A 20007-nucleotide genomic window follows, 5' to 3' on the forward strand; every position below is an offset into this window, starting at 1 on the left:
TACATATACATGTTGACTGATATTACATACATATTACATTACGATTATCCCATTGGGATTTTTTTTTTAATCTTGTTTACATATTTTTATCTGTTTATTAAAGTATAATAATAATAATAATAATAATAATAATAATAATAATGATCATGAAGAGACAAATGAAAGTGATAAAGGATAAGAAGAAAATCATAGTTATTCACCGATTGTTTTTTTTCGGATTATTCGCATTCATATATTTACATTTAATATATCAAAATAGAACAATTGTGGTCTCGTTCCGAAGACAATTTTTTAGTGGTCAAGAATCTTTGATGCGAGAAGAGAGAAGATCGATCGAAACGTAAGAGAACGACGAGCGAACGTAGAAAAATGCAAGCACGGCTTAGAGAAGCATCCTAAAGGGTATAAGTAGAAGAGGATCGAGCGGTCTAAGGAAAAGGGAGAACGGAGGTAAGAAATGTTAGCTGGGTGTACGTCGGTTGGTATAAAATAAAGGATGGCCTGGTCGGCCTGAGGCGCAATATCAGCGAGAATTGAAATAGTCGTGATATTTCTTTGAGAGGTTAGACGAGCGAGAGAACGAAGAAGTTGGAAGGGGTTTAAGGAATAGTATAAGGCGAGAAAGGAATGAACGAAGAAAGAAAAGAAGATAGAAAGAGTGGGAGAGATAGAAAAAAGGGAAAGGGTACGAAGGAATGGAGAAATAATAAAAGAGAGAAATAGAATTTTGCGGGATTCGAACGATACTACAAGAGAAGAGAGAGGGAGAAAGAAAAAGGAAAATGGAAGCGTTGGATCGGCCGTCCTTTACAATCAGATTTCTTACCGGTGCGCTCCATCAGCACGAGCTGATACCCCGTCTCTTTGTCGACAAACGGGTAAAGAGGGAAGAACGACGTTGCTATTGGACCACAATGAAGATAGAAACAAAGGAAACGGCAACGACGATATCGCCGAAAGGGCTGACTCATGTCATTGACCGCGTCTTCAAGAACGTGGACCTTGCTCTTGTTACACGTTTTTCGGTGTCGATTCTATGTATTACCAGAATGGCCATCGTAAAATTTTACAGTTTATATTCTATCGCAGGGTATATTCATTCTTCGTGAAAAAAAAAAAAAAAAATGATAATTCCTTTGCACTGATCCAGTTTGAAAAATCATGAAAAAATAACAACTTTTAAGTTCTTAAGAATTTCTTTTGTTTTTTCTTTTTTCTTTTTTTGAAGATTAACAAAAAGCTATTGTTATATATAAAATTTCATCGATAAAACAAACTCATTAGCGTCGATGATAATGGATCTTTAGTACTATATGCATTATGGTATATTATACTTGTCCCTTGTTAACTGAGAAGCTCAAGATAATATAACAGAAAGATGGCCGATGCGGCCAATTAACGTTTATTAGCTTCTTAAAAATCATTTGAAAATTCGAGAAAAAGTCTAATAAAATATCTCTTGTAATACCATTGAAATATTCTTTGATATATCAATTAATCGAAATTATATTATTGATTTGAAGATAATTCGTTATTTCAATATCAATCGATGAAATAATTTTATAGAGAAAAACGAATCTTGTTTTCTAAGTAAAACTAAATTTGGATAACATGATTCTCAAGAGACATACCTAAGTAGATCACAGTGATCGAAATATTTTTCATCTTTGCAAATATAGATATTTACATTAGCGTAATTTGTTTTGGTAAAAAAGTAGAACGATTAAACTCTTTCATCGAGAGAAAAAATATTGCGTTTTTCAGACAACAGATAGTTAATGTGTAAAAATAAATGTTCAACGTTATACGCTAATACTTTTTATATCGCTAAAGCAGAGACTTTAATATCGTAAAATATGAATATATCTTCTGGTAATATTAATAAAAATTCTACAATTTTATATTATGTTTAATTTTAATATGAGGTATGATAGTATAATTTTCATGGAAGGAAAAAAAAAAGGAAAATAAATACGTATATATCTAGATACGATTACAAATTAAAATGATAAATTTTACTTTTATTTCTATTTACATATAGACCATTTTATTTTCTTTTTCATCGATAACATTGTAAATTATTCATCTTTACTATCATTTCTCTTGTTAATCTCGAATAACCGACAAGTCGTAATATTAGTATAATATACGAGTATTATAGTCATGACAAAATATCGTCATCGTGAAAGCTCATCGAAACAACAGACAGAAGTGAAAGGAAAGGAAAGAGAAGGAGAAACGAGAGAGGGGGTGAGATAGAGAGAGCCTGAGGACATTGGTTTAGTGTAAGTTTCATATTACTATCACAGGTCGAGCACTTATGAACCTTCTGGAAGAAGTTGCGGAGTGATAGGCAACATAGAAACTGCGATTACAACTCTCGTTTCTCGTAGGGGAGGAATGATGGAAAGAGAGGAAAAGAGGAAAAGGAAACGGATAGAAACAAACGATTGAAGTGTTTTATTAGCGTTCCTAAAACACAGACAGATAAAAATTAAGTTTAAATAAAACTGATATCCCCCATTTTTTTCTTCTCTTTTCTTTTTTTCTTCTTTTTTATTGACAAAATTTTATTGACAAAGAACGAGTCTCGAATTCAAGTAAAATAAAAATATGTATTATGTGTATCTCTCATAGTTTTCAAATATTAAAACAGTACAATTGAAACGTCCATTCTCTGTCTGAACAAGAAACAATTTCCGTAACAAAGGAAAATAAATATATAAAGGACAAGCAGTAGCTTTTGCGACACACTCTCGAAGACACATATAACCTTAATTAACAACGAACGAAAAGGACCAGGATAGTTCTCATTCCTGAGAGTAAAGCACGTTCGATAAAATAGCGAAAAGAGAACCGCAAAATTTGTTGGACTAGCTCGAGGCATTGGCCAAGTTTAATATTACTCGCTATCAGAATGCCGACTATATAAGCCTTCCGGCTAAAATTGTGGTTCAACAGTTACACTGACGTAGGAACTTCTGTCAGGGCGTTCTCTTTCTCTCTGTGTCTCTGTCTCTCTCTCTCTCTCTCTCCCTTTACCGTCGTCCTTTCCCAAGAGAAGGATGCAGGAAATAAGATCAAGAAAGAAAAGGGTAAGATAAAAAAAAAATGGAAAAAGAGAGAACGGAAGGTTATAAGGATGTCGTCTTCTACGAAGGAAGAATGAACGGAAGAGAGAAAAAGTAAGGGAAACTGGAAAAAAAGGAGATATTCGAAATCGTACGGGTCGAGGTAACACGCTGAAGAATAGCCTTTTCTTTCACCACAAAAATCCTTTCCTATAGCATCGTGACCTGTGTTTACATAGTTGTTTCAGTTTACACTTCTTACTATTACCCTTCTCGCTCCTCGAACACCTGCGTATCGTCCTTTGCCAAGATTACGTGTTGACGATAAGCAAGAGAACGGTGATAGGTGGTGGTATTCGTTGAAAGAAAAATCCTTCTTTTTCCTAAGGATTTCTTACGGCTAGGGCAATCGAACGATTTGTTTGTAGAATTCTTTCCTTTCTCACCTTCCAATTCTATGTTCCCCGATTTACAACAACTTTACTTTTGAAAAAGAAAAGAGAAAAGGGAAAAAGAAAGTGCAAAGAAAAGAAAAAAAGGAAAAAAGGAGAACAGAAAAAAATCCTTTCTAAATTTACAATTAGAAAATTAAAATTAGATTGAAATCGCGTTCGTGGGATTTCATTTAATTAATTCCCCAGTTAACCACACTCGATAGAATCGATAAAGTGTCCTTATCAAAAAGTATTCCAACTATTCGACTTAAGTACGCACAGTTATGAAGGAAACTACACAGATAGTAATGTGATTTCCAACCGAACGACTCGATAAGAAAGCGAGAATATAAATCCGGAAACGGGAAGGTACCAGGAGGAAGGAAAAACGTCGCGATTAAACCGTTAAACTCGATGGTTCTTCACGGTATAGCGCCTTCGAAAGGTTTCCCAAACCATCCTTGTAGGATATTATCGCTCCTTGTCGAGTAGAAGATAGATACGGAAGCGAGAATTCTCTCGCTCTCTTACACCAACGTTCACTTATGTATATTTACCGCCGATTCGAACTTGAAATTCACGCGCGATATTTGCCGACGAGTTACGAAGCGAAGCTTGGACGGATAGACAGAATGAAGAGAAAGAAAGATAGCTGGATAGAAGAGAGATAAAGGGAAAGAGAGAGAAAAAGAGAGAGAGAGAGAGAGAGAAATAGTTGCTCTCTCAGACGGCACATAGCAAGTTGTATTTCTTCTCGTTGGGCCTCTGATATGGTACTACTCCTCCTTCACTTGACTGCATATTCGTTCAGCGTAGCGTAAACTTGTCGACGCATATGTATGTAACGATCCACGTTCGTACATATACTATACATATATACGTATGTACATACTTGTTTTTCACTCTTATTATTCCTCTTACTTTCTATCTCAATCGTTCTACTTTTCCAACGTACATGCATGTATACGTATAACTACATTCTTTTCTATCTCAACAATTTTTCTACACGCATCCGGTGCTATTTTATTAACAAAGTTTATATATATATATATATAAGGGGTAGAGTACAATATATTCGTTAATTTAACGAACAAAATTATTAATAACGATATTAATTACGATATTTAATAAACACAATTAACAAGATTGGATGGATCATCGATAAAAACTAATAAGCGTTAATAAATAAAAGTATGAAATATAATACAAATGGTGATCGATTCTAAAACGAGACTGGAGGAACATAATACTGTGAATTAAATACAAGGAAGAGAAATATATATTTGATATAGTTGTTTACACCCGTTAATGATGAGCTACCAAAGAGGAGGTAAATGAAACTCTCTCGAAAAAATAAGTACGGTACTCGGAATAAAAAAGAAAAAGTGAGTTGCGAGAGAAGTGTGTAAAAGAGCGGAATTACATGGCACAAAAGGAATCCTGCTAGTTAGCGAATGAAATGTGAAAAAAAGAAAAATAACGAGACTGATAAAAAGAGAGATAGAAAGGGATAGAGAGAAGGAGGGAGGGAAGTAGGTGAGGGTGAAACGATGTTGACCGAAGGAAGAGAAAATGTAACGAATCCATCGAAGAGAATGCGCTTTGAAAGCATTTTTTCTGGAACATATCCCTCTCTCTCTCTCTCTCTCTCTCTCTCTCTCTCTCAAGTTTTTTCCTTTTTTTACTATTAATCTCGAATTTCCGTAAGTAAGGGAAAAGTAGACTTAAGTTACTGCAGTTTTACGAAAGAAAGGTAAACTTGAAGGATGGAACTCTTCCGGTTGCTAACTCGTCGACAAGGAACTATCGTATTTTTCCTAAGCTTCTCGTTGGAATTTTCACGCTGTTTTATTTTTTTCTTTTTTTCTTTTTTACCCAAAATTTCATTCATGATATACGTCTACTTTTAATAAGCTTTATCGGTTCTTAATTATTTACGTAATTAATAAAACAACAATAACACGAGACAACTGTAATAGAGTCAATTTTTTCGAAGACTCTCCCTTTCATTATTTTTCTATTCTTTCCTTTCCTCAAGTTTCTCTTTCTATCTCTATTTCCTTTCTCCTTTTTTTCCATTCTCGAGAGTTAAAGAGCACAGTTACTAACATTACTTTTTGATGCTAGTTCGTCGAAACTATCCAACTAAATTCAAAACTAGGGTACGAAGTATATCGGGGCGAAATAGTAGAAAAGGTCAGAAAATTACTTGCTCTTTCTCTCTCTTTGACTCATCGGGAGAAAGGGAGGAAAACGCAAAAAAAAAGAAAGGGAACGAGAGAGAGAGAGAGAGAGAGAGAGAAAGCGGATAAGGGGTTAGCAGCAAGAACGGTTGGCCGTTAAAACTTCCAAGAAAGTGGTTAACTAAGTTCTCAGAAATGGACTTTGGATAGTTTTACGTCTACGTACTTGCCTACATCTGGCAGTAATAACGATTGCTCTTGGCCCTCTTTTCATGATCCTCCGGTTATGGGTCGAGTTACCTCTACTTTTAAGTGACGTTCTTTCGACGATTTGAAGGAACAAACATAATTAATATCTTACAAATATTATAATAGAAATGCATAGATAATTAATATCAATTAATTCAATGATGATTCAGTGATTTACGACGATGACTGATAGAACGTACAATATGAAAAGTGATACGTGAAATTTGTGGATAATTATAGTACATATTTGAAAAAAGATTCTCCTTAATTGGAGTAATATAACTTTAAATGTACTCTATTCATTATGCAAAACGATTCATAAGTAGTAAAGGGATAAAACTCTCGAAGAAACGAACGAAACGTGAAAAAGAAAACGAAAAAGGTGGAATGGAGAAGGACGAAAATAGAAAGGGAGGGAGGAATTTTCAATAAGGTTTTCGGTAGGTCTCCGCGCAGCTCTTTCCTTCCGCGAAATGAGAAATACAGAAATTTCCCTGGAGGTGTCTCTTTCTCTTACTCTCTCTCTCTCTCTCTCTCTCTCTCTCTCTCTCTCTCTCTCTCTCTTTCTCTTTTTCTTCTTTTATGGATGGCGAGTTCACACGAGTGTAGGACTTCCCTTTTTTTTTTCTTTTATTCCTTTCTCACTTTTCTCTAGTCTTCTCTGACAGTTTTCAAGGCAAATTCTATTCTTCCAATCGATTCCATGTATAGGAATTTGCGAGTACTGTGAACTGTTCGTCGACGAAAAAAAAGTTAAAAAAGTTAAGGAAGAAAAAAACGAGAAATAAAAGAAGGCAAATAGAGAAAGGGAGGGATGGGGAGAGAGAGAGAGAGAGAGAGAGAGAGAGAGAAAATAACTTCTCTTTTATTGTTTTAAAAAGAAGAAAATAAGGTTCATCTTTGAAAAATAAATTCCGTATCGTTCGTAAAAGTTTTTCTTCTTCATTTCTTTTTTCTCCTTTTCGAATCGCGGTATATAAAGCCGAACAAATGCTTCTAATTCTTTGAGATCTCAATCTTGACCTTCTTTCCCGTCACGGAATCCGACTTCCGGTGACCTCAGATTTCCTATTCCCCTGTGACCCCCGGAAGCGATTCCGTTCTTCGATCCGTCCACAAACGAAACATCGAATACATCGTACAATGACCGGACCGGTCTCTACGTGCTGTAACCTTACCGCCAATTTCCTGCTCGACTTAGACTGCGAAACCAATTTCAGATACGCTATTTCCAGAAAAGGACAGAAAGAGAGAGAGAGAGAGAGAGAGAGAGAGACAGGATAAAAAAGAGAGAAAGAGAAAGAGATGGAGAGCTCGCGCACATCCATGAGAGGAGCTTTCACCAATCGACTTTTCGAAATTACCTATCCGAATTTATAGCAGAATTTTTGATCGAAATGAATATATCGAACTCCTTCAACTTCGTTATTGCTTTTCTTTAATGAAATGAATCTTTTTAAAACGAATTTAATCCTCCTATTTTATTTCTTCCCCTACTCTCTCTCTCTCTCTCTCTCTCTCTCTCTCTCTTTTATTTATTTTTTTATTTCGATTATCAATACTATTCATTATACTATTTAAATGAACATTAATCTGGCAATTAATTAATAACTATAGTACGTGACAAAAATTATATGTGGTTAATTAGATCGACGATGCGTTCTCTACTTGATACATGTTACATTGCAACTATCATAGATTATTGCCTTTGATTTCCCTCGAGCAGAATTTTTTACCAACGAGTAAGAAAACGTGACGAAATAGCATGAGTTTCTACGCAAATTCCTTATTTCTATATCTTAGATTCAAATATAACGTTTCTTATTTATTGTCTGTCTAGATTATGCGTGCAACGAAATAATTGATTGAAATCTGAAGCAATCAATAAAATCAAGTATCTTCGTTGGGGTATCTTTGATGGTTTCTTTTTTTTCCTTTTTTTTTCCCCTTTCTCTTTTTTCATCTTCTTGAATATTATTTACAAAATCGAAACTTTCTCGATTTTGTTTCACGAAACTAAAAATCTTCCGTCTAGCGCCGTTCTTCGCTTTCTAATAAACTTTTGTACTATTAACCGCTTGAAAGAAAGCAAACAACTACCTTAAAAGTTAATTCTCTCATAATCCCAGTCTTAACGGCTTCTACGGTTATATCGATCAGAGAAAGAAGGAAGAGGAGATGGCGGAAGGTTCGCTAAAAAACAAAAAATAAGAAGAACGAGAGAGAGAGAGAGAGAGACAGAAGAAGGAATTTCTCAACGACAACATCGTCAAGAATTACAAGAGACGCGATCGAGGTTATCGAATTTTACTTCAGGAGCTATACGTACGAACTACAGGTTAAAAAGGAAGGATTCGATGGTTCCTAATAATTCCTTAGCGATTACTTTGAAAATAAAAGTGAGGGAGTAAGGATAAAAGGAAAGAAAAAGATGGAAACGCAACAAAACAGAGAGAAATAAAAGAGAATCGTAGAATCCTTATCTAAGCGTACTCAGGAAATTAAAAAGGACCAACGGTATCACAGTAATCCTGATTCTGTTGAAGAAGGAATACGAAGGATCTTGAACGACGGTGAAAGAAGACGGAGAATAAGGACACGTTGATTGTATTGAGAGAGTAGAAACTGATTGTTAGGAGAAGACGTGGTACGAAGTATGAGGAGGGTTAAGGACGAAAGGGCAAAGAGGAGATATATATATATATATGTATATATATATACATAGAGATATACATATATACACATATATTCTATGTGATCCCAAGGTATAGTATAGGCATGGCCGTTTGTACTCGGCGTTGTCAAAGGACGAAACGCGGGACGTAGCTTTGGAAAGCGTTTGCACAAACAGCTGTGAGCTAGCTGCTTATATTGGCCCCATTCTATGTCTCTGTCTCTATCTCTGCGTCACTTCCTCTTCTCTTTCCGTCCTTTGTGCACGTCTTCTCTCTATCGCGACCTTTGCTACTCCAACATTTCTCTCTCTCCCTCTCCCTCTCCCTCTCTCTCTCTCTCTCTCTATTTCTCTTCATGTCCTTTCTATGTCTATCATTGTTTCGGTACGCAACTACGCGACTGGCTAATCCCTGAGATTTCTACATACAATTTAAGCTAGTCTCGAAAATATTTTCATTCTCAATGCTTACGTTTTCTTAAGACCGTCTTATTGTAAAATTTTCATAAAGATATATATATATATATTTTTTTTTTTTTTTTTTATATATATATAACTTTACATATTCGCAAAGATATATTGAATCTAACAATTAATGGTTAATTAACATTAACTCAGACAACTTTTTATATTTATTCAAACTTTCTTTTCCGATAAAGAAGATAGTTAATTAATTTTTATAGGATAATTAAGAAAAGTATAAAGAATCAACAACAAGAATAACATGGACGATATGGAAACGAGCTTACCGGAAGAAAATACGAAGAAGAATATAGTAGAATAGTTCCGGTATTTTCCTATTGGTGAGCACAAACGCGAATTGCATTTTCCAGGATGCACCGCCGCCCTCGTCATGAACTCATCCCCATCCTCACCAATTCTCTCTCTCTCTCTCTCTCTCTCTCTCTCTCTCTCTCTCTCACTTTCTCACCCACACACATGTACGCTCACATATAGACATACCGACAACCTCTTTCTCTTCTCTGAGAGGAAGTAACGTTCTTCCTCTCACGTCTCGCATCCGGATATAGGTTTACGATTTTCTCAAGTTTATACCGCCGCCTCAAGCTAGCTCGAGCAAGTTCCCTTTCTAAGTGACTTTGTACCTTCTCCTTCGAAAAGCGACACAATCCTGAATCCATGCACCGTATCACCTGCGACCGAAAATCTACGATCTGCTGAAAACTAGATAGATCGTCAAATAGAAAGAAATTTTCTTACCGGTTTAGGTTCGCTTATTTTTATTACGTTTTATCTTATCCATCTTGATACAAATCGAACGAAAATTTAACTTAGAATTAAACGAACATCGTATCCTTTAAATTACTTTATCTGAGTAGAGGATTTAAAAAAAAAAAAAAAAAGAAAAAAATAAAAAACAAAAGAAACAAAGGAGCGAAAAAAAGTCTCTCGTTTAAACTCGTTATTCATAACGACAAAAAAATAGAATGACAAAAAGTTTCAAACTTCAGGATAAATCGGAATAGTTAAATCAGTACGGTCGAACGCGCTTCGACCGCGGCTCGATCGTGATTCGATTTTTTTTCCTTTGCTTTGCGAACGATATCGAAAATGGCGTAAGTTCTTTTGTACGTTCGAAATTGTTCGAAAGCTCACCCGAGAAGTGAGTCAGTTTTTGTCCCAGGCTTGAACACGATGTTGAATTTGGTTACTCGATAGCCATTTCCATTTCTCGGCAGGTCGAAAGAGAGACAGAGAGAGAAAGAGAGAGAGACAGAGAGAGAGAGAGAGAGTACCCAACCATGCCAACGTCGACTCCCTTTCTCCCTCGACTACGCGCCCTTCGCATTTCCACGGATGAATTAGACGCGACGAGCGAGGCCGAGATTGAATTACCTGCGCGTGTTTGCACGGTATTATGTGCCCTGCGGCTGTAATCAATATGCCGGCATTGAACTTTCAATTAGTGTCACTTAACTCGGCAAACACAGCCGCTCCTGTTCCGACATGAACGAAACGAAGATAGAAAATCAAGCGAGCATGCGTATGACAGAGATAGAGATAAAGAGAGAGAGAGAGAGAGAGAGAGAGAGAGAGAGAGAGATGTATATATATAAAAGCCACGCGAATTCGAAAGAACGATTTTCTTTGCTTTTTCTAACGGATGTAACGCATGATGACGACGACAACGACAATGATGACGCCCACTTTCCCTTCCTTTCCTTTCAATTGGTTTGCGTCGATGGATGTCAAACAAAGAGAAAGAGAGAGAGAGAGAGAGAAAGTCAAATTGTCTTCTTTATTCGATTGTCTTTCATCGCAAAAAAGACTTGTAGAGATTCGATAAGAAATTCACGAGATATCGGAGAACTGTTGACGAAAAACGAAAGAAGAAGAATATCGATTTAACACGACGAACGTCAAGTCGAACATTTTCGTTTCGATCGAAGAAAAATATTTGTGAAATTATCGACGATGACAAAGAAAAAAGAAAAGAGAAAAAAGAAAAGAAGAATAAAATCTTCATTTAAAGTTCTATGCTCGACAAAAATTTAATTGAATGAACGATTAAATCATTACGATCGATGTATTTAATTATAACCAGTCAGAAATAATTAATAATAATTGTATCTATAATTAATATAGAATCTATCGCCCAAGATAATATTAAATTAACCATTTCGTAGTAATACACATGGATATTACCAATATATATATATATATATATATATATATATATATATATATATATATATATATATATACATATACACATGTAAACAATACGACGTGCAATTCAAGGTATCCCCAGTTGAAGAATTCGGTAGAGTAACTAGAGTAGCTAGAACTGCTGCACGAAACACGAACTACTCCAACAAGAGAGAATCGATAGAGGTTGAGTTTCTCATCTACGTGTTCGACAAGTAAGGAGAAAGGCCGCAAGCAAGATAGACAGAGAAAGATAGACGGAGATAGAAGAAGAGAGAGATGGAGACATGGAGAGATGGAGAGAGAGAGAGAGAGAGAGAGAAAGTAGCTGAGAGAGAACGCAGAGAAACGTCAAAATCTTCTTGTTGCTAATACCTCTCAAGCAACTGTAACAAATCCGTAGGGTGTAATTTACTAGCTCAGATCGAAAACAAGGATTCTCGGATGCAGTGCATATTGCTCATGAGCTATAAGTTCACGTGCGCTTGCGTACACGACTATTCATTGAGTGAAATAGTGATAGAGAAACAGAGAGAGACAGAGAGAGAGAGAGGGTGAATAAGGGTTTTGCTAGAAGGTAGACGAAGGGGAAGTGACAGTGGTAAAGTCTCATAGGAGGAAGATGCTGGGTTTATCGGTAGACGTTTTAGCCGTGCGGTGGATAGTTTATATAGTTAAGAAGCTGCTTGAGGGGACGAACCGAACTAAAGTGGCGGTGTCTTAATTAGCGCGCAAGAATCCGCAGGAATGTAAATTTCGACGAACGTCCTCGAATCGTTAACGAAAGGACAAGGCGATAATAGATATGTATTATCACAAAGGATATCGTTTTAGTATCATTCGACGGGACGATCGCTTTCGTAGAGATGTTAGACATTGCAAAATCGACACAAGAGAGAATTATCTAACTAAATTGATTCAATAGACTATCTTCGTGGTTCATAAAGAAATGTTCTTTTTAATTTCTAATCTTTTTCATAATTGCAATTTTTGATTTATATCTATTTACAAATAAAAGATTCTTGATATTTGTTCTTATTAATTTCCGTCCAAGCTATTATCGTATTATGAAATATGCCAATATTACTTTTCTATTAATTTTAATAGGAACTGTTATCTCTCAGTTCTCCTTATCAATCGTTTCAAACAAATTAATCTCCGCGTTTGATTCGATTTATTTCTCGATATTGAATATATATATATATATATATATACACATTCGAGATGTTCTTATCTTCTGCTCGAAGGAACGTTAACAGAGAAAAATGATAAATGTACGTAGGATTGTAACATCGGAAAGTATCCTAGTTGGAATTACAAAACGCTAGTCGATGTCAGGGAATCGATGAATTTAAGGGACGATTAACGCGCACAACCATCGACAATATTGTGCCCTAACGATGGTTCTAGTGATTAACCACGTATGCCCGTCCGATAAGCACCCTGACACACCATCCTCCTCCTTCCCCCCCCCCCTCTCTCTCTCTCTCTCTAGCATCGCAAAACAGGAGCCTCGAGCGGACATATACGAGCATAGAACCGTCAAGATACGCCGTCAGAAGTGCCAACCGCAGTGGCCTCTGTCGCCTTGGTAATTAGTGGAATAGCATTCGAGTGCAAGTTACGACCCGCGGAGGAAGGGTGTTATGGACCGAGCGTGCCCTCCACCGCCACCGTCGACGCCGCCAACGCCGCTGCCGGCCTAATCGATATCCGATCACTCGAGCAATACGTCAAGTACATCCCACGCCTGCTCGTCCGCGACCATTGGCAATTTATATCGTATTTTCTTATTTTATATTCATTATGACGTGACCGAGCGACTAGCGACTATTGGGGGATGAAAGTATTCCAGCCAATTTTAATTCAGATGACAAACGAGATAACTCGAGATATTCGATGATATATAATTAATTTTACAATTTACCTGTTTAGTGAGAAAAATCAAAGAGAATCAATTGATTATTATTTAGAATTTTCCAACCGTATATTCCTGATTGATTGTTTTTTCTCCTTTATCCTCAAAAACGAAATCTTTTGATATAATGAAATGTTTCTTTTTCTCCTTTTAAAACTTTTTTCCTATATATGAAGAATCGAATTTGAAATGTTTGAGATCCTTTAGAATGCGAAAGATATAAAACGCGGTATGTACAGCGGAGAAATTGGTAGAAGGCCAATAATTAAGTTTACCATTAATCGTTGGGGTCAGCTGGGCTCACACGAACTGCAGGCATGTCCACCTTGATGAGGAATTTGGCTGACCCCCTTCGACATCAAAAACGAGACCTACGCCAGGATGCTACGACCTTTCCACCTTCGTCTACTCTCTCTTCCGGCTAATTGCCCGGATTGACCTCTTCCTCATCGTTCTTCGATCCTTCAGACGAGAAGAGAAAAATTTGTCCTTCTTTTCGTCCTTCGTTCATGGTTTTTTTTTTTTATTCTTTTACCCATGTTTTTTTCTTCCTTGCGTTCTTTCGTACGATAGAGTCAATAACAGTCGGCGAAGAAAAATATGTTTGCGGTCAGGAAAAGGGAAAAATGAATAGTAGGACAATCCTTTTAACGACGTCAATATTAATGATGGAAAAGGAAGAAGTATCTAATCCTTGAGGGATCTTCGAGTTTCGGATCTCGATAAGTGTTAAATTAAATTTTCTAGATCGAAGGAATAAACGCGAGATAGTAACGTGGATATAATAAGAAAAAAGGAAGGATATGTTGTTCTTCCTGAAAAAGAAAGAAAAGAAAAAAAAAGGAAAAAGAGAAAGAAGAAAAAAAGAAATAAATAAATAAATAACTAATTCGTCTGGGGGAAGCTTATTCATACGAGAGAGAGAGAGAGAGAGAGAGAGAGAGAGAGAGGTTTGCAAAGTTAAAAATTGTCTTCCACTTGAGGCGAGGTAGACTACGTTAAGGTGGAAAAGGTTTTCGGTGGTGGTTCGGTAGCGTGCTAAAGGCGCCCTGTAAATTGGATCTATCAGCGCGTTCGGATGGTGCTATATCATGCTGGAAGCAGCGGCCAGGGAGAAGGAGCACTACCATCTTTCAATGTCAGCACAGCCTAGTCGCCATCCCTCCTTTAACCCCCTATACACAATACAATACACAACGATCCCACTCCGAGTTAGCTTTGCGCGCGAGCGAACACTGTGGAACGGTTTAAGACGTTCCATCTGAACTATTCAATCGCAACTTTTTATGATCGGCTATTCTATCTAATAGATTTGTTTCGGACATTGTTGTAATAATTAATCGTGCCAATATTATATCGTGGGAATTAATCGTCGCATGAAAATCCATTTTTTCCCTCGTCCTCAAGTATATTCCGATTAAAATCCACGTCAGTCGAATGCAAAATCATGCAAACGAACGCGCTCCGTTAACCTTCGATATTTCTCCGAGAAAATTAGAAACTTTATAACGGCGACGGTTAAAAATTATTATACTCAGAGTAAAATATATCTTGTTATAAATTTATAATTAAAGAAATAAATCAAATAATATTAACAAAAAGTATGATATCAAGAGCGTACTCTTATTACCCAAGAGATTCACTTTGTTTATCGTCCGCTTAAAAGATTTTACCTCTCTTTCTGAAAATTACTTATTGTTAAACTTTTCTAAATACGTCATACATACAAAGGAAGCAGCCATCTCTGATATGTGTAACTCAATATTCAAAGCGTTCCTACGAGAATACCCCTATGACGTAGAATCAAAAAATAAACTGAATTCTCTTGAAAACATTTGAAGAACAACCCCTTATCCGCATCATTGTTTCTCATTGGGGAATAACCAGAAAGAGAGAATACCATGAACAAACTTTCGCAACAACGATTCCACCGGAAACACAGCAAGTACATTTGTTTTTGATAGAGAAGTGAAATCCTAAAGGGATTTCTAACGACGAAAGGAAAGAGAGGGAGCAATGTTTCGAGAAATAATATCGAAGAAAGAGCAAAACCAATGAGACCCAAATTCCCATTCTATGGATTTCATCTTGGTACGATATATATATATATATATATATATATATATATATATATATATATACACGTATATGTATATTGAATCGATTTTATCAGATCTTCCGTTAAACATACTTTGGACCTGTATCATTCAAATTGCTATACATATAAGAAGGTAGGATAAGGTTCGTTTGAAACATTTAAAAGACGGACTCAAGCAAAATAATTAGCAGGATTGCTCGAAAGAAAATCTTAGTGATTAATAAGAGAACAAGAAGAATCAAGAATTCTTTTTAAGCTTGAGGAATAAACAAAAGAAAGAGGAATAAGGTAAAGAAGAAGAAGAAGAAGAAGAAGAAGAAGAATAACAATAAAAAAAAAAGCAAAGTGGTTGAACGTAGCATGCGACAGTGCAATCCGATTGCAGCGATTAATTGTTCTTCGGTCGATCGACGGAGTTCGATCCTCGAGTCCATCTCTAGAGCTAATCAGCCACTAAGAGTCTCTGGTCGTCTAGTGAGAAGACATACCATAATACGCGAGTATACTTGAGAGAAATTGGAACACATCCCAAAGTATATACCCGCGTAACGCTGCAAGGGAACAGCCTGACATTCTCGAGATGGATCGTTTGCTTTAAACCTTCGTGTAGTTGTCCTCACCACCTTCAAACCCATCTCTAACTCCTTTAAGTACGACGAAGGTAACGCAAATGTAATACGCGAACGATCATCCACGGACTTTGATATCGTTTGTCCCTAAAGGCACGAAAGTAATTTTGATAATGTGCTAAAGAGCACGAAAAAACTCGTTCCTTAACCAAGCAACAAGTTTGCGTGACGTGAATCGGTTTGCGAAAGACTCACCCGCCTTCTCTCTCTCTCTCTCTCTCTCTCTCTCTCTTTCCCCCACAATCTTCCCCTGTGAGTAGACCGTCAGCGCTTTTACTTACACGATGTGTATCAAATTCAACGTCTCTTCTTTAAAGAATCTACTGATGGTAGTCGAGTTTCTATAAACATAACGAATACACTTGCTTTTGTGTACACTCTATATGTATTACATTTTAGATCTACCGTCGTTAAATGATCTTCTATTTTTATTCCTCAAGTCGGTCTACATCATAGAGATTTCTTATAAATGGGAATTTTACCGTTTTAAAATGTTCTTTACGTTTACAATGTTTAATTTTATATAAACATTAGGAATCATAGATATTATTCATTAAATACGATAATGAAAATATTTCGAAGCTTTGATTTGTATTGATTTGTTGAATCGATTGTACTCAGAAACAAAGTATGAAGTTGCTTGTAACTCATTTGTTCAAAAATATCGAATAAATGGTTCTACTCTCCCTGTTCTCTCTTCCGGCTCAGCAAACTTCGTCCAGTAGAATCCTATGTACATAGTCAACCACAGAGTGATCATCAGTGACCACACTTTGGAGAGTCACGAAGCCACCACAAAGTCTCCAGGATTCAACGTTAAGGGTCGACTAGTCGCATTTATCAGCATCGACAGTCCACTTCGAAATCCGGGATCCTGATCTCGAATGTTGGATGCCTATGGGACGACGTGGCTACTTTGAAAGGATCAAGACTGAATCAAGAAACGCAACTGTCAAAAATGGATATAAACATGTCGGTAAAGGATCACAATTTCATAAAAATTGAAATATAATGATGTCGGATAGTGAAATGATATTGGATTTATTACGTTGAACGTGATTATTAAATAATATAACATCCCTCGATTAAATAGAAATCGTAAGGTTAATTAATTAATTAGATAATATAAAAATTAAAAATATTTAATGATCGAGCACGAGAAATAATTATGAGGGATAGATTGTAAACAGTATTAACGATTAAGGATGCTATTCCGTAAGAGTACGAGGAATCGTAGTAAAGCACCGGCAATTTCTTACGTCTTTACAATTCAGGATAACGAGTATCATTTTCTTCTCGAGAGATAGAAACGCCGGAACGAGAAAGTACCATTCCGGCGAACGAGTAAAGAGATATAGGTATATACTGATAGAGGCAAACGTAGAGACGGAAACGAAATAGTTAAGAGCGAGAAAGAGAGAAACGCAAGAAGATCAAGAGATAGAACAATGGAAATTTCACGTAGGTGACATCGTCTAGGGTCGAGTGACCACAGGTTAAGCAAGTAAGACTCGTTACTCTCTAGTGATCCAACATCGGTAAGGCAATTAACCTCGAGAGAGAGAGAGAGAGAGAGAGAAAGAGAGAAAGAGAAAATAGAAATTTTATTAGAATGTTTCTTCTCAATGCTCATCCTTATCCCTACTCTCTACCTATTCTTCCATCGCTTTTCTAACAATGCAGAGTATACATACATGGCTATGTACAGTAACCCGTGAGAACACAAATATACACGTCCACCTAGAAAAGTTTAGGTACTAGTTACACGGACATTATTCGGACTGTAGCTATGACGTTGATGCCATGTAATATCTCGTGAAAGATACTTCTCAAAAGAACCAAGTGTTCCTCTCGCACACTCTCTCTTTCTCATTCCTTTTCTCTCCGTTCGTCTGTTTGTGAAGGATCACAATATCCTCCTATCCGTTTTAGAAATATCCGGCTGCTGCCACTTCGCCTTCTGCAGCGACCGGAAAGATAATAAAACTTTCGTGGCCGTCGGTCAAGTGTGTTTGTACGTGCATACATACATGTATACATGCATGAGTATACTCGTGTACATGTATCTTCGATTTCAAAGTATTCTTCTCTTCTGACTCTCCTTGAGGATTTTTTCAAGCTATTCTTCTCTTTTTCTCATCTTTTCTTTCTTCCCTTGTATACTCTGTCTCTCTCTCTCTCTCTCTCTCTCTCTCTATCTATCTATCTATCTATCTATCTTCCTCTCTCACTCTGTTTGTTTCATCCTGGTCTTCCCACGTTTGTTGTTCTTCTATCCGTATCTATAGCTTTCGTGAATCTCGACTTAGTTATCTGTAATTAAGCTAATCCTAACCACGAGACTTTAGCTACCCAGAAACGTGGTCATCTCAAACACGGGCTCCCACCGATTCGCCAAAGCCTTTAGACCCTTTCTACGAGCAACCCTTCGGATAGAAAATAAAGGAATGTACACACAAACACATATAAAAATAGACGTGGATGTGTCTATACGTGATATGGGAGTTTTGTATAGGTATATCCACTCGCAGATTGCTGCCACGCACCATCCTCTCTCTTTCATCCTTCAATCTTTTTCTTCCTCTCTCTTTCTTTCTTTTTTTTTTTTTTCTTCTACTTGGAAGAGAACTCCAACTGGCCACAAAGCTCTACTTCTACGATCCTCCTCGTCGAATTAATGGAAAGCCACTTTTATTACGGTTTTATCTTACAACGCGACCACATCGTACAATTTTCCCAATGACTTTTCACTATCCGATATAAGATTCTACGATCGATTTGGATGCACTATAATCATGATTAGTTTTGCTCATTTCTTTCCACGATTATTTGCCTATTTCTATTGCCTTTTTTCTCAATGAAGCAATATAACGTGCAGATTAAAACATGCCAATCTCGATCGTATCTAATTGCTAAGTAACGTAATATAATTATAAATCGAGCCGGATGTTACGCGTCAGTTTGTAGAGTACGTCATAGCTATATGCGCTATGTTCAACCATCATTTCCACAGTTTTGATCGCTTAACATCGATCGATTAATTACCATAACCATATCCTAATCGTATTCCAAGGAAATTGCGCGTTTCGTTATAATCTCTACAATGATTAGATTCGATTTGTAGATTCGAATGTATCAATTGAAATGTTGCATTGTGATATTTTTTTCTTCTTTTTTTTTTTTTTAAACGTACATATAGAATAAGTATATTAATATTTAACGTATGATCCTTCTTAGGAATCATTTACCTCGATATTAAAATAATATTCATCAATATTCTTATTCCTTCGTTGCGTTTTTTTTTCTCTCTCTTTTTCCTTATCGTTTCTTGTTAATTTATTCCCAAATATTCCCTCATTTTCTGCAACCCATAATAGTCGAAAATTGAAACTCGTTACGGCCAACGTATTGTCTCGGAACGATCGTCATTTGCATAAAATGCATTGTGAAAGATATCGCAAGTATTAAAAACAGATTTTACATAACGTTCGTAATACCTTTTTAACGAATAATCTTTTACCATTGGAGAAAATGAAGAATGTATCGCTTGTACCTACATATGTATTCACTTTTTTCCTGCAATTATCGGTATCAGACTCAGGCCGATGCATTAAAGACGATAACTATCGAGCCGAGCGGATGAATATGTCGGTCCCTCAGTATCCTAAATCCTCTCTTTGAGCTCTTACAAATGAGTCCGTTTAAAAGTCTACGAATAGATATATTCGGAAAAATTCACAAATTTTTACGAGCGATTACATTAGTACGATTCGTCGATATATTCGATCAATTTCAAATGCATGTTTCATTGTCTTCTAAAATATATACATATACCATTCCATAACCTGGATATGAATAAAATCCTTCTATCAATATCGTTTACGATTTGTCATTGGGATCTGTAATGGAAATCGGCAAAGCTCGAGATTCGAATGTTAAATAATCCTAATCGATTTGAATCCATCTCTTTCCTTCCTATTCGATCGAAGTTAAACGCTATTATTATTATTAATATGACTAAAAAGAATGATGAACAAAATTATTTATTTCCAATGATATTTTCTCTTTTCTTTTCTTTTCA

General features: G+C 36.3%; 1 protein-coding gene across 2 annotated transcripts in view; it reads left to right on the plus strand.

Moving 5' to 3' along the window:
• Positions 1 to 20007, plus strand: part of LOC124431794 (4-coumarate--CoA ligase 1-like) — a 133761-nt gene that overhangs the window by 96254 nt on the left and 17500 nt on the right. The window contains exon 1 of one of the 2 annotated variants that reach the window (XM_046980077.1): positions 16870 to 16902. The exons of the other annotated variant lie outside the window; for it this stretch is intronic. Coding sequence (XP_046836033.1) covers positions 16885 to 16902 — 18 coding nt within the window. The 5' untranslated portion in view covers positions 16870 to 16884. Of the gene's footprint in view, positions 1 to 16869; positions 16903 to 20007 lie in introns of those variants that run through there. 2 annotated transcript variants of the gene reach the window in all.

Source organism: Vespa crabro, chromosome 22 (assembly GCF_910589235.1).
Source record: "Vespa crabro chromosome 22, iyVesCrab1.2, whole genome shotgun sequence".
Lineage (NCBI taxonomy): Eukaryota > Metazoa > Arthropoda > Insecta > Hymenoptera > Vespidae > Vespa > Vespa crabro.